The sequence below is a fragment of the Rattus rattus genome, chromosome 2 (genome assembly GCF_011064425.1).
Source record: "Rattus rattus isolate New Zealand chromosome 2, Rrattus_CSIRO_v1, whole genome shotgun sequence".
Taxonomy (NCBI): Eukaryota; Metazoa; Chordata; class Mammalia; order Rodentia; family Muridae; genus Rattus; species Rattus rattus.
Window position 1 is genome coordinate 2030331 of NC_046155.1, and position 13602 is coordinate 2043932.

General features: G+C 55.0%; 1 protein-coding gene across 2 annotated transcripts; it reads left to right on the top strand.

Annotated features, from left to right (window-relative positions):
• Positions 1 to 209: 209 nt before the first annotated feature.
• On the top strand, positions 210 to 12249 carry Sipa1 (signal-induced proliferation-associated 1). 2 transcript variants are annotated; one of them, XM_032891129.1, is made up of 16 exons: positions 210 to 298; positions 2652 to 3455; positions 4017 to 4144; positions 4230 to 4406; positions 7063 to 7237; positions 7631 to 7734; positions 7993 to 8150; positions 8256 to 8865; positions 9136 to 9410; positions 10543 to 10761; positions 10850 to 10961; positions 11044 to 11152; positions 11239 to 11340; positions 11431 to 11485; positions 11701 to 11779; positions 11853 to 12249. In XM_032891129.1, exons 2-16 carry the CDS (start codon positions 2783 to 2785, stop codon positions 11997 to 11999), a joined length of 3123 nt encoding a protein of 1040 aa, XP_032747020.1. In that variant the 5' UTR covers positions 210 to 298; positions 2652 to 2782; the 3' UTR covers positions 12000 to 12249. The 2 variants fall into 2 exon arrangements, with proteins under 2 accessions (XP_032747020.1, XP_032747022.1); XM_032891131.1 differs by having other exon boundaries at positions 243 to 298; positions 2682 to 3455.
• The last annotated feature ends 1353 nt before the right edge of the window (positions 12250 to 13602 follow it).

Below are 13602 nucleotides of genomic sequence, written 5' to 3' on the forward strand. Positions count from 1 at the left end.
TTCTCCATGAGGTTACTGACTGGGCTAGGACTGGGCGTTAAAACTGCTGGAGGCTGGGACAGAGAGCTTCGGGCTGTCCAGAGAACTTAAAGCTGTCTAGGGCTGCCTAGGTTCCTGCCGGAGGTCCCCACCCACTGTGCTTCCCGCCTTAGACAGCTCCCGGGTAGTCCCGCCCCTCTACCATGTACCGCCTCCATCCTGGCCCCGCCCCCAGGCAGAGCGGAGGCGCCGGGAGCGGTGTGAGCAGGCAGCGGGACCCTGGTGCGGAAGGCAGGAGCGGCCAGCGAGAGCACGAGAGGTACTCGTGGGATTAGGGATCGGGAGGCACCAGGCTCGGGCTGAATACCCAACAAAGTAGCCTGGACGTGAACCCTTGTAGTGTGGGGAGGAACGGGACTATTGGCTGCTTTCACTACCCGCACCCCACCCAACCTCCTGCCCCAGTCCAGCCTCGAGTCAGCACGTCCAGTGTTCTGTCTCCGGCTGGCAGCTCCCACTCCCTCCTCTGTGTGAGCAGATTCATAGCTCCACTGAGTGGATTCATTGGTTCTGGGCCTTTCTCAGCAGTGCTGGCAACTTCTCCTGCTGCTGAGTGTGTGGGGCTCCCCCTATTAGGGGCTCCCCTCTCCCAGTGTGACCTCTTTCCCAGCCTTTGCAGTCCTGGGTCTGGCCTGGGAGGAAACATCTGTAACACTCCCTGGCAACAGAAATAGGGTCATGACCTCCAGATGTGCTGGGAAGCATCCAGCGCCTCCTCCTGGGGCAGCCAGGCCTTCCGGATCTGTGGGGGCGGGGCACCCCCCTTTCCCCCCCAGTGACACAGGCTGCAAGGAATGTCCTGGCCTCAATGGACCTTGTGTGAAGATGTGGGATGGGGGGCAGAGCCCAAGTACACCCCTTAAGGCAGGGCCAGAACAAGAGGCAGCTCCTGAGCTGGGCTACACACATTCCCAGAGTCCAGCTCACAGTGAAGGGCCCTCACAGACCCCTCTTGTTTCTCTCACTCTCCTTCCCACTCTGTGGTCTAAGTCCAAGCCCGCATGTGCTCACAGCTTGGTCCATGGACCTGGGGTCCGCATAGTTCATGGACATAGTTGGCTTCACCCTTTCAGTTTCTAAGCAGTCTTCAAAGAAAGCAAGAAGTACGCATCAGAGCTTATCCTAGGAGAAAGTAAGACAGGAAGATCCTGAGGTGGAGGTCTACTCTTGCTTGGTTCTGAAGACCCAGCTGAGGGGTACCATGGAACTGTTCCCTATCCCCTTCTAGCCTAGCCACACTTGATGCCACTGGATGACATATCAAACCGTACCAACAGAGGCCTGCACCTGCAGTGAGGGCTCCCATGCCCCTGCCCAGCTGTTGACTCCATCCATCATTCACCCGAGGTGGTCTCGGCGGCCTCACACCTTCTGCACCTGCCTAGTCTAGCTTCACCACATTTCCACACTTAGTAGGTCCCTGGGGCCGTGGGTGTTTCAGCCTCACATCCTGTGAGACCTTGAGCCTCTCCCCTCTTCCCTCACAAGGCTGCCTTACTCCTACGCACACAGAGGCAGAGTAGACAGGTACAGTTCTGCCAAACCCAGAAGCAGCGATTCTCAACCTGTGGGTCGAGCAGCCCTTTCACAGCGGTCATATTTATAATTCTTAACAGTAGCAAAATTACAGTTATGAATAGCAGTGAAAATAATTTTATGGCTGTGAGGTCACCACGGCATGAGGAACTCTATTAAAAAGTCACAGTGTTAGGAAGGTGGAGAACCACTGCCTTAGCGACTCAGAGCCAAGGTTCAAATTCTAGTTTGAACATGGAGCTAATTCAGGCAAGCTCCTCTTAACTGGGCTTCATTTTGACCTTCTAGCCCACTGGGTTCAGACCTCCCTTCCATACATGTGAGGCCAGCAAGACACATCCACAGGGATCCTGTTGGGATTAGCCTCTCTCACCCCCAGAAGAGAGGCAGCATTAGTCCTGTCCTGTAGACTTAGGTGTCTTGGGCCCCATGACTGAGCTGTTGTGACCCTAGCACCTTCCTCAGGATATAGGAGCCAAGCAGGGGGCTGGGCTGAGTTGGGGCCACTTCCTGTGTTATAGGAAGTCTTCTCACCACTGCCTCTGTCCTGCAGCAGCTGCCCCAGGAGCCCCTGTGTCCTTGAGGTATTAAGGCTGCGGGAGTGAGGGCATTGAGTCTAGGCCTTGGGTGCTCAGCTCCTTAGGGACCCTGGAGGAAGTGGGAGGTACCAGGGAGGAAGGTCTCTGGGGACAGGACGTCCTCCCTTTGTCAAGTGGGCAAGACCCAGACACCAGTGGCTGCTTTGATTTCCGTCCCAGTGGAAACTGTCTGTCCAAACTTTGGTGGCAACTCTCACTTTGGGCCTAGTTCTACAGCCAAGGTGTACAGGGGAGAACTAGGAGGCCCCGGTGCCCACTAGGCCCAGTCACTAGGATCCCCCAGAGGCAAAGCATCACAGCTTAGCCCTCAGCCTTGACCAGGGCTAAGGCTAGGACAGGGCTGGAAACTTCAGCCCCAGGCAGACAAGGAAGTGGCCAGGAAAGCGGAAGCAGCTTTGATGGTCCGGGAGGGGGCCGGAAGCCAAATGGGGTGGTGGAAGACTGGGCTGGGGGCCTGAGTTCCTGTTTTCTCCCCAGGCCCATCTAAGCAGCCCCCTCCTCCTGCAGTGCAGGAACCACTGAAACCTCAGCCTTCTGGCTGGGCACCAAGGACCCGTGCCCACCAATGCGGCCCGGCCCCCAGAGAGTCAGGCCCACAGAGCACGCCCATGTGGGCCGGCGGTGTGGGGAGCCCTCGGCGGGGCATGGCCCCTGCACCTACCGATGACCTCTTTGCCCGTAAGCTGCGCCAACCCGCCCGGCCCCCACTGACACCACATACTTTTGAGCCAAGGCCAGCTCGGGGGCCACTCCTGCGCAGTGGCAGTGATGCTGGTGAAGTCCGGCCTCCTACACCAGCCAGCCCCCGTGCCCGTGCCCACAGCCATGAGGATACCAGCCGCCCTGCTGCAACCCCTACTCGGCTCTTCACTGACCCACTGGCACTACTGGGGTTGCCAGCGGAGGAGCCAGAGCCCACCTTCCCACCAGTGCTGGAACCCCGATGGTTTGCTCACTACGATGTGCAGAGCTTGCTCTTTGACTGGGCTCCACGACCTCGGGCGACAGGCAGCCATACCGAGTCTAACTCTGGGACTCTGGCCTTAGCTGAGGACCAGACTACCACCTCAGATCTACTGCTCGGGGCACCTGGCTTTGTGAGCGAGCTTGGTGGGGAGGGTGAGCTAGGGCTGGGTGGGCCAATATCCCCACCTGTGCCCCCTGCACTGCCTAATGCGTCTGTGTCAGTCCTGGAGGAGCCACAGACCCGGACCACAGCTTACAGCCTGGAGCACGCAGATCTGGGTGCAGGCTACTACCGCAAGTACTTCTATGGCAAAGGTAAGGGGTCAGGCGAGCCTGGGAGAGGCAGGAGAGGGGGTGGGGTCAGAGGTCCCTGTGGTCTATGCTATGTACAGTGGGAGGCTCATGGACAGTCCTTTCCCTGTAAAAAGGAGCAGGAGCTGAATTGGGCTCTGTTGGCTCAACTCTAACCACCTCTTTAAGGCCACGCCTTGGTGTCACACCTGAAGTCAGGGAGTGGCCTTCCATCTGGCTCTTCTTCATAGCCCTCCAGGAGGCCAGTGAGCAATTTCCTATTTCCATATCCGTGTGGCGAAACACTGTTCTCATCATTAGCAGGAAAAGAAGCTTCCGTGTCTTGAAAGGGAGAACATAACCTTTGGTGGACCAGGGCCGCATTTAACCTAGGAGTGCTTAGGCATTTGTTCCCAGAGCCTGGGACTAGGTGTAATGTGGGTGGGACTGCAAACCGAGGTTGGAGTGAACACCTCCCAGGTTCGGCTTGGAGAGAGAGACTCTAGGGCGGTGGGCGTGGTCGACAAGGGATAGGATGGTCTGTGGATTTGACCAATAGGCCACCTCCCAAACCCCCTACCTCAGAACACCAGAACTTCTTTGGGCTGGATGAGGCGCTGGGTCCGGTGGCAGTGAGCCTGCGACGGGAGGAGAAAGAGGGCAGCGGAGGGGGCACCCTACACAGTTATCGGGTCATCGTACGGACCACGCAGGTGGGCTGGGATTACAGGCTCTGGAGGCGGGTTCCCTCGACCACAGCCTATACAAAAACTGAATGCCCCTACATCCCATCCTTAGCTCCGGACTCTCCGTGGCACCATCTCGGAGGATGCACTGCCTCCCGGCCCCCCGAGGGGCCTATCTCCGAGGAAGCTTCTGGAACACGTGGCTCCACGGCTGAGCCCAACCTGCCTGCGCCTGGGTTCAGCCTCTCCCAAGGTGCCCCGCACGCTGCTTACTCTAGATGAGCAAGTGGTGAGTGCCTGGGAGGAAGGAAGGAGGGCTCAGCTTCCCAGGGAGATGGGTCTCCCTAACTAGCTCCCAGCTCCCTAATCCTGACCTGATCTGACAGGACCTAAGGAGAGCTGATCCACCTCCAGCACTTCAGAGAGGGATCCAAGGTCACGGAGATTTGTTTGATCAAGGAAGGCTTGTAAAGCAGCCACAGCATGTTAGGAATGCAGAATCTAGGTCTGCAGCCTTGGCTTACTTAGGCTCTGCATTAACGAACAAACCTACCTAAGGCAATTCTTAGGCACCTTTACAATACTCACTGACCCTGTTCCGCTGCAGATCCCTCACCAGTTTTGGCCTTTTTTCCCCTTCCCCCAGCCCGTTAGGGAAGCTTCCCAGAGCTTCCTGTTTCACTTCAGGACACTGAAGCTAGTTGGAAGTCCTGTACCTTGTGCTGAAAGCTGCCCGCTGGCTCTCTTCTGTGTTGCTTGTTACAGTGGTCATTGAACAAATACATCTCATACCTTCACGGTATCAGACCCTAGACCAGATGCTGGGGCAGCTCCTCCCGGAGTATGGGCAAGAGGGCTCCTGATGAAATACAGGAGCCAGCAGGGTTCAGTGACAGGAGAACACCGGGTCCCTAGAGACCACACAGATGGTACTGACAGCAACTAGTTTCACACTGAAAAACATAAGCCCTCAGACCAGCTTTAGAGGGTTGAAGAGGTTTTTTCTGAGCAGAAGACTCCACTGTGATGGTTTAGCGGTCTCTGAATGTCACGTGACATTTCATGTCGGTGGAGGGCTTGTGGGACTTACATGGGGAGGCTTTTTTTTTTTTTTTTAAGTCTTGTAGAAATTGAGAGTCACAAAGGGATTCAGGACTGACTGATCAGAGGGACACAGTGGCCCTCTTGCTCCCACACATAGGACGGAGGCTGAACAGAGTATAGGCCCAAAGCAGCTGTTATTGTTCAGAGGATCAGACACGGTGGTCGTGGTGGTTACAGGTCACTTCATGACCAACTGAAAAGTGTGGGGGAAGCTTGAGACCCCAGTTTCTCAGCCCGTGGCAGTTGTATTTTGTTGTGGGCCCAGGGACTCTGGAGGGATAGAAGGCAGAGGGCAGAGACATCATAGTTGAGGGGGGGGTCAAGATATTGGAAAGGGCCAGGTGTAGCAGTGCATGTCTTTAGTCCTAGAACTCAGGAGGCAGAGGCAGGAGGATCTTTGTGAGTTTTAGGCCAACCTGATCTACATAGTGAGTTCAGGACACCTAGGGTTATGTAGAGAGTTTTTTTAGACTCTTGTCTTTTAAAAAAAAAAAAAAAAAAAAAAACAAACGACTGGAAAGGCAGCTGGCAGCTCAGGCAGACCTGGAGTTTGGGAAGGGTCTGAGCATGAGCAGGGAGCAGCTGTGGGAAGAAGAGACAATGCGGAGGGAGCCGAGAGTTTCAGGGAAGATGAGGTTCTTGTCTTCCAATACTAGGGCCAACAGTGCCAAGAGAGTGCCAAGATAAGGCCACATAAAAATGGTCTGTAGGGGGAGTTGTGGGTTTTGTGGATTTTGTTGTTTGCAGCCTCTCCCCCTCCCCCACACCTCCTCTGAGGTACAGAAGCCAGAGCCTCAGAAGCCAGGGCCTTAGGCATGCTAGGCAAGCCCTCAGCCACAGAGGTTAGCTCTGAAGGAGGGAGGTGAGAGCTGGGGACTGGGAGATGAGATTACTTCAATGGGGTCAGTAGGGCATACCTGTCTGCAACTAGAAAACACTAGGAGAAGAAAGTGTTCAGAAAAGCCAGGGATAGTGGTGTATGCTTGTAATCCCCATAGTAGGCAGCTGAGACAGGAGGATTACAGTGAATTCAAAGCCAGCCTGCACTACATAGCAAGACCCTGTTTCAAACAAACAAAAAATGCAGGTACATGTCTAGAATTTCAGGATTTCAGAGGTACAGGCAAGAGGATGAGTTCAAGGCCAGCCTTAGTTTTACAGTGAGTTTAAGTACTGCCTGGGCTATACCCCATCAAAAAGACAAACAGAAAGGGACAGAAATGGCTCCAAACCTCAGAGGGCTGGGTTAACAGTATGTTGGAGTTGAGGGAGGGGAGCGTGTTGGGCCTTGAGCTGAGGAGGTGACATGTGGCTGTCGCTGGGACGCTGGGAGTGGAGGCACTGTGCTCGGCCGGCCGTGGTTCCCAACCTTCCTGGTACTGCAGCCTTTACCTCAGTTCCTCATGTGGTGGTGAAATTATTTTCATTGCTACTTCATAACTGTAATTCTGCTACCCTTAGGAATAGTACCATAAATATCTGATCCGCGGGATCTCTGCTGCAGGGCGACCCCTGTGAAGGGGCTGTTGGACCCTCCAAGGGGGTCACAGTCACAGGTTGAGAACCACTGGTGTATAGGGTCCTTTCTGTGAGTCATCTCTCCTGTTGCTGGAGAAGTAATTAAATCCTCCATCCCCTCCCTCTGACCTCTCTGCCCTCATGAGCACAAGAAGAGAGGCAGGCAGAACCCACTTGATGGGCAAAGACACACAAGTGACTCAGAGTTCCTACCAGGGTAGCCCAGCCCCACGACCAAAGGCCAGCTGTTCCCATTCTCCACGGCATGGTGGGGCTGGCAGGGTATTGAAGCCTTTGTCTTCTGTTGTCCATGATCCCCTCAGCTGAGTTTCCAACGCAAGGTGGGCATCCTGTACTGCCGGGCCGGCCAAGGCTCTGAGGAAGAGATGTACAACAATCAGGAAGCCGGAGCAGCCTTCACGCAGTTCCTCACCCTGCTGGGTGATGTGGTGCGGCTCAAAGGCTTCGAGAATTACCGGGCCCAGCTGGATACCAAAAGTGAGGCCCCAGGGAAGGGACTGGAGGCGCAGGGTAGAACTTCACCACCACTGTTAGTCTGTGGCTGCTGGGGCTGAGGATGGGGGCTGAGCTGCCCACAGCGATCTAGCTCTCTGCTTCCCTCTAAGACTCTTATTTCTGGGTTCGTTCTATCTCAGCACCCCTATCCTGATTACCCTTCACCCTGGCGTGGTGCTGTAGACCCAAGGAGATGGGAGGGGATTTACCAAGGATGGGGCTCTTGGACTTTGTGGCCTGGACATTAGGGGACCACTTGAGGGGATTGACCACAACTAGCTGGGGCAGAGAGAGAAGTAAGCTCAGGCAAGGCGACTCATTGAAATCACCCACACTCCCCGTGTTCTCTTTGTGTCCCCAATTGTCTGGCTACAGCGGATTCCACGGGCACACATTCACTCTATACCACCTACCAAGACCATGAGATCATGTTTCACGTGTCCACGATGCTGCCTTACACGCCTAATAACCAGCAACAGGTGTGTGAGGGGTTGGGACAGGCCAAAGGCCTTCGGGAAGCCATGGAGGGTGCTACTTGAGTAGTAATATCAGAACCTTGGTATGAGCTCTGCTCAACCCAACAACGCTCCCCTCAGGCTGTACCACCTTCCCAAATACCCTCTCCTCAGGCCTTTATGAGGCACAGGTGAGGAACCATTGGTGCTCTTGCCATGCCTAAATGAGGGATTTCGGGGCACACAGCTCATCTCTTATTGCCTATCTTTCACCCTCTCTAGCTCCTGAGGAAGCGTCATATCGGCAACGATATTGTGACCATCGTGTTCCAGGAGCCGGGTAGCAAGCCCTTCTGCCCCACAACTATCCGCTCTCACTTCCAGCACGTTTTCTTGGTGGTGCGTGCGCATGCCCCCTGCACCCCACACACCTCATACAGGTGGGTGCTAGGGTAGTCTCAGGTCTCCCATCGGCACCGATTATTGGACGCATTCCCCTCCCCCTTCTGCCTCTCGTTCCCTCACTACAGCCTTCCTCCACGCAGGGTGGCAGTGAGCCGCACACAGGACACTCCTGCCTTCGGGCCGGCGCTGCCAGAAGGCGGAGGCCCCTTTGCAGCCAATGCTGATTTCCGGGCCTTTCTGTTGGCCAAGGCACTCAATGGTGAGCAAGCGGCCGGTCATGCACGCCAGTTCCACGCCATGGCTACACGCACACGTCAACAGTACCTGCAGGACCTGGCTACTAATGAAGTGACCACTACTTCGCTGGATTCGGCTTCGCGGTTTGGCCTACCATCTCTGGGGGGCAGGCGCCGGGCAACCCCTCGGAGCCCAGGCGCAGAGCTGCAGGCGGCGGGCGCGCTAATGTGGAGCGTGCGCGCGGCTCCAGGGGCGCGGGTCTCAGCCGGAGCTGAAACAGGCGGCCCGGACCACGCCGAGGTGCCATGCTTGTTGGGCATCTCAGCAGAGACCCTGGTGCTAGTGACACCTCGCGACGGCCGCGTGGTCTTCAATTGTGCCTGTCGCGACGTATTGGCCTGGACCTTCTCAGACCACCAACTTGATCTATACCACGGGCGCGGAGAGGCGATCACGCTACGGCTGGACGGGGCCCCAGGGCAAGCCGTGGGCGAAGTCGTGGCACGTCTGCAGGTGAGCCAGAGTCCAAAACTAAGGCTCAAGCCTCCCCAGGTCTGGTACGCACTGTGGACACAACCTATTGGAAACTCCGTTAGGCTGCTGTAGTGGGGCGGGTGACTTCTAATCTCAGCGTCTCCAATTCGAATACACAACTATCAGGTGGGTCACTAGGGCTCCACAGAGGTATTGCGTTAAGTAGATAGAGGCTGGGGCGGGGCCAGGGCGCGGCCTCTAGAAAGCCACGCCCTCAAAGGAACCCTCTCCCCTAACCTTTCGCTGCAGCTGGTGAGCCGGGGCTGTGAGACCAGAGAACTAGCCCTGCCCAGAGATGGCCAAGGTCGCCTGGGCTTCGAGGTGGATGCAGAGGGTTTCATCACGCACGTGGAACGCTTCACGTTCGCGGAGACCACGGGGCTTCGGCCTGGAGCACGTCTGCTGCGCGTATGTGGCCAGACGCTGCCCAAGCTGGGTCCAGAAGCTGCTGCCCAGATGCTGCGCTCTGCGTCCAAGGTCTGCGTCACGGTCCTGCCCCCAGATGAGAGCGGCCGGCCGCGAAGGTCAGGGCACCGGGGGCGGAGGTCGGGGGGCTTGGGGGGAGGTAGAAGAACTCAGCTGGATTCGGTATCTCCGCTCATCTAGACTTGAAACTGTTTAGGCTTGTGCTTTCCCTCTCTAAAGGTCAAATAGCCCCTTCTATTATTTCAAGATATTAGCTCCTCCAACCCAAGTACTCACTAATTGATCACTTCCCATTCTAAACCCAGTATAGGCAAACTTCCCCCAAAAGCCCCGAATAGTAAATATTTTTAGGCTTCTGGAGCCACTACTCTGGCACAGTTACTCGACTCTTCTGTAGGAAAATGAATGAATGTGTGCCTGAGCTTCTAAAACCAGGGAGGCTGGCGTTTAGGGACTTCAAATAGATGCTCTTTATCTTGTGAAGAGGTTATTGCTGGAAAACCCGATGTAAGATCAAAAAAACTTCAAGTGGAAATACGTTATGCTCAGACTGTAATTTTTACATGTCACGAAATTACTCTATTAATATCTTTCAATTATTTAAACGTCTAAAAGCTAGGCTGGAGAGCTGGCTCAGCCACTAAGAGCATTTGCTGCTCTCACAGAGGACCTGAGTTGGATTCCTAGCACCCACATGGCGATTCACCACAGCCTGTATGTAACCCCAGATCCAGGAGCCTCATGCCCTCTTCTGGTCTCCATAGGCAGCTGCATTCACACGTGCCTGCCCCCTCCCCACATGAATACACATTTTAAGACATCCAAAAACTATTCTTAGCCGATAGGAATTTCGAAAGCTGGTGTGTGTGCTAATAAAAAGAGACGCATAGACCGGATTTGGCTCCAGGCAGTGCACTGTGGATGCCAATCAGTTTACATTACACTGTTTAAACTCTCACAGCCTACAGTAAAGTAAGTACTGTTATGTATGTTTGATAAAAAACACAGGCAGAGTGGCCAGCCTGGGATACATGGGGGACAGCCATGGACACAAGGTTAGCAGCGATATTTGACTGCTCCAGAGTCTGGAGAGGGCTCCGTATCAGACAAACACTGATAGGCTGCCTGGAGCTCCCTTCCTTTTGGGAGCCTCTGGCAGTAGCTGGTCTGGGGTGCATGCTGTGGAGGGACGGAGGGTCCTACCTGATGCTGCCTCACCCCATCCTCCAGGAGCTTTTCCGAGCTGTACACGCTGTCTCTGAAGGAACCCAGCCGCCGTGCGGCCCCAGAGCCAGAACAAGATGAGACTGTGAAGCTGGTCACCTTGCCCGCTGCAAAGCAGCTGCTACATTTTTGCCTGAAGGACGGTGGTAGTCCTCCGGGGCCTGGGGATCTCACTGAGGAGAGGACAGAGTTCCTGCACAGCCACAACTCCCTGTCACCTCGCAGGTACACCTCTGGGTCAGCCTTTTAGGACTTGGAAGCACAGCCCTAGGAAAGCAGCTCACAGTTCTTAGCCGCCCCCTACCCTCCTTAGCTCCATGTCTGATGAGGCTCCAGTCCTGCCCAACACCACTCCAGACCTCCTCCTCGTCACTACTGTCAACGCATCGGCACCTGGTACTGACAGAGAGACGCCCCCTTCCCAGGTAAGCAGAAACAAGGTCTCTGGAGATTCACTGCAGAGAGGTGACATTGGATGTTACTGCCTTGCCCTCACTTATGCCCCAGGACCAGTCGGGAAGCTCCAGTAGTCATGAAGACACCAGTGACTCGGCACCAGAATTGAGGGCCTCCATCCTGCCCAGAACCTTGTCTCTGCGGAATTCCATCAGTAAGAGTGAGTCTGGAGCCACGGGGGATGGGGCAGGAGGAGAAGACAGCCAGCTCTAGCCCCGCCCCCTAAGCCTTTCTCCTTTATTGCAGTTATGTCAGAAGCCGGCAGCGAGACCCTGGAGGATGAGTGGCAGTCCATCTCAGAGATCGCCTCCACTTGCAACACAATTCTGGAGTCACTGTCCCGGGAGGGTGAGGCCACTAAGGCCCAGGGGAGAGAAGCCAGAGGGATGTTCATCCCTTTCAGACCTGCTCACAGTCTGTCTCCCCCCCACCCCATAGGACAGCCCATCCTAGAGAGTGGAGACCCCAAGGAAACTTCAAAGTGTAATTCTGAGTAAGGTTTCTGCCCTTGCACACCCCTTCACACGTGTGTGTGTGTGTGTGTGTGTGTGTCCCCTTCCCTGCCTGCCTGTTGGAGTTGAATGTTATCTAGGCTCTGCTTCCGGAGATTCCTAAATCTCAGAAGACAGGGTTGGTTGGGTTCATTATCAGTCAGGAGTGTCTAGGAGCCTGCACTGCTTCCGCTGAGTTCTGACCCCGTGTCCTCAGGCCAGAACCCGGGAGCCTGTCAGAAAAGGTCTCTCACCTAGAGTCCATGCTGAGGAAGCTCCAGGAGGACCTGCAGAGGGTGAGGAGAGAGCCTGACAGGGAAGCACAGGGCTACCCCTGGTAAGGGTTCTGACTACCGTTCCTCAACCTAGGAGAAGGCGGACAGGGCAGCCCTGGAGGAAGAGGTTCGGAGCCTCAGACACAACAACCAGCGGCTGCTGGCGGAGTCAGAGAGTGCCGCCACCCGCCTGCTCCTGGCCTCTAAGCAGCTGGGTTCACCCACTACTGACCTTGCCTGAGTTCCAGCCTGGACCTGCTTGGGACTGCCTGGCCCCTCAGAGCAGCTGGGTCCTACTAATGACCTTCCTCAGGACGTCTTCCCTGCGCTGAGGCGCATCTAAGCACTGCCCCCCGCTTTCAGGCCTATTTGGTGGCTGATACCTGTCCCTGTTTGTAAATATTCTGTAAAGAAAAGGGGACATCAGAGTTTAAAAAAAACCAAAAAAACAGAAAACAAACAAACAAAAAAAAACCAAAAACCCTGAGCAACTCTATTTGTGTTTGTGTGTTCAAGATACACAGGAGGGGGAGTCACCCCCCTCCCCAAGGTCACATGAAGCTCCTAGGAGCAGTAAGGGCAGGTCCCAGGAACATTGACTTAGAGCAAGTCTGGCACCAGGCACAGGGTGTAGGGCTCTGAGGATAGAACACCCCTTGGCGTCTCTTCATACTGGGTCCTCTTGGGAGGCAGGTGGCCATACTTCGTGCCTGTCTGTTTTAGAGCAGGAGTGGCCTTCAGGACAGGCCAAGGAAGGGATGGATTCTGGCCATGCAGTATGGAGTCCCCAAATCAGCCCCACTGAGCTGAACTTTCGAGCATCATGGACTCTACCACTGGATCACCTCTTACAGGCCCTGGTGCCTCATCAGCCTCTGCCCAGGGCTTCCTCTGAACCCCAGACCCTGAGGGAGGACAGGATAAGTGTGGCTGGGTCACGGTGGGGGACATGAGAACAAGGTAGCCTCTGAGGAGGTTTAATAGGACTGAGTTTTTAAAGTTGAGTTCACCAGCAGATGTCTCAGGTATCCCAGGAAGACCACTCTAGGGGCCACTGGGCTGAAATTAGGGTACACAAAGGAATCCAGGGTTAAAGAGACTTGAACTGAGTCAAAAAGGGTCATGGAAGGTACACTAGGGATCTCGAATCAGCAGGATCTCCATGTGACCTAGCTTTTCCTGGTTGAACATTCTTATTGCTAGGATAAAATACCGAACAACAAGCAAAACAAAACAAAAACCCCAAACCGTGCATAATGAAGAGGATTTTTATTTTGGATCTGGTTAGTGGAGAAGTCCCGAGTGGGAGCAGATACATTGTATCCAGTCTGGAAACAAAAAAATCCACGCTCTGCTCAGCTACTTTCGCCCTCCCTTTTTACTCACTACGGGCAGTAGGATTCATGGCACTCATAGTCTTCATTGGCTAAACCGCTTTGGAGTCCCTCACAAGCATCCCAGATGCGTTTCTTCTAGGCATCTGATATCCAGACAAATTGTCAATGAAGCCTAATCATCCCAGGGACTGTGGTAGCTGTCATGGGGCAGTGTGGAAGGAGGGAAGGCCCTGGTCACTCTGGGGATGTGTCTGCAGAGACCTGGGATCTGACCGTGCTTGATAGATGTTTACAGAGAGTGGTAAGGAAGGTCTAGGTATCAGCTTTTTGGTTGCAGGTAGGCTAGTACGGAAGGAAGCTGTAGCAGCAGTCCTGGAGGGAGGACAGAGGGTTGACCATGGGAGGGAGGGAGCAAATTCCCAGGACCTTGTGAAAGACTGGATGCACGTTGTTGGTAAGGAAGAAGAGGTGGTATCCACAGTGATGGCCAAGTTTCCAGCTGCAGCC

Coding starts and splice junctions, on each gene's coding strand:
- Sipa1 (XM_032891129.1), top strand. CDS start 2,783: ATGTGGGCCGGCGGTGTGGGGAGCCCTCGGCGGGGCATGGCCCCTGCA. Junction 3,456..4,016: donor CAAGTACTTCTATGGCAAAG/GTAAGGGGTCAG, acceptor CCCCTACCTCAG/AACACCAGAACTTCTTTGGG. Junction 9,411..10,542: donor GAGAGCGGCCGGCCGCGAAG/GTCAGGGCACCG, acceptor CCCATCCTCCAG/GAGCTTTTCCGAGCTGTACA.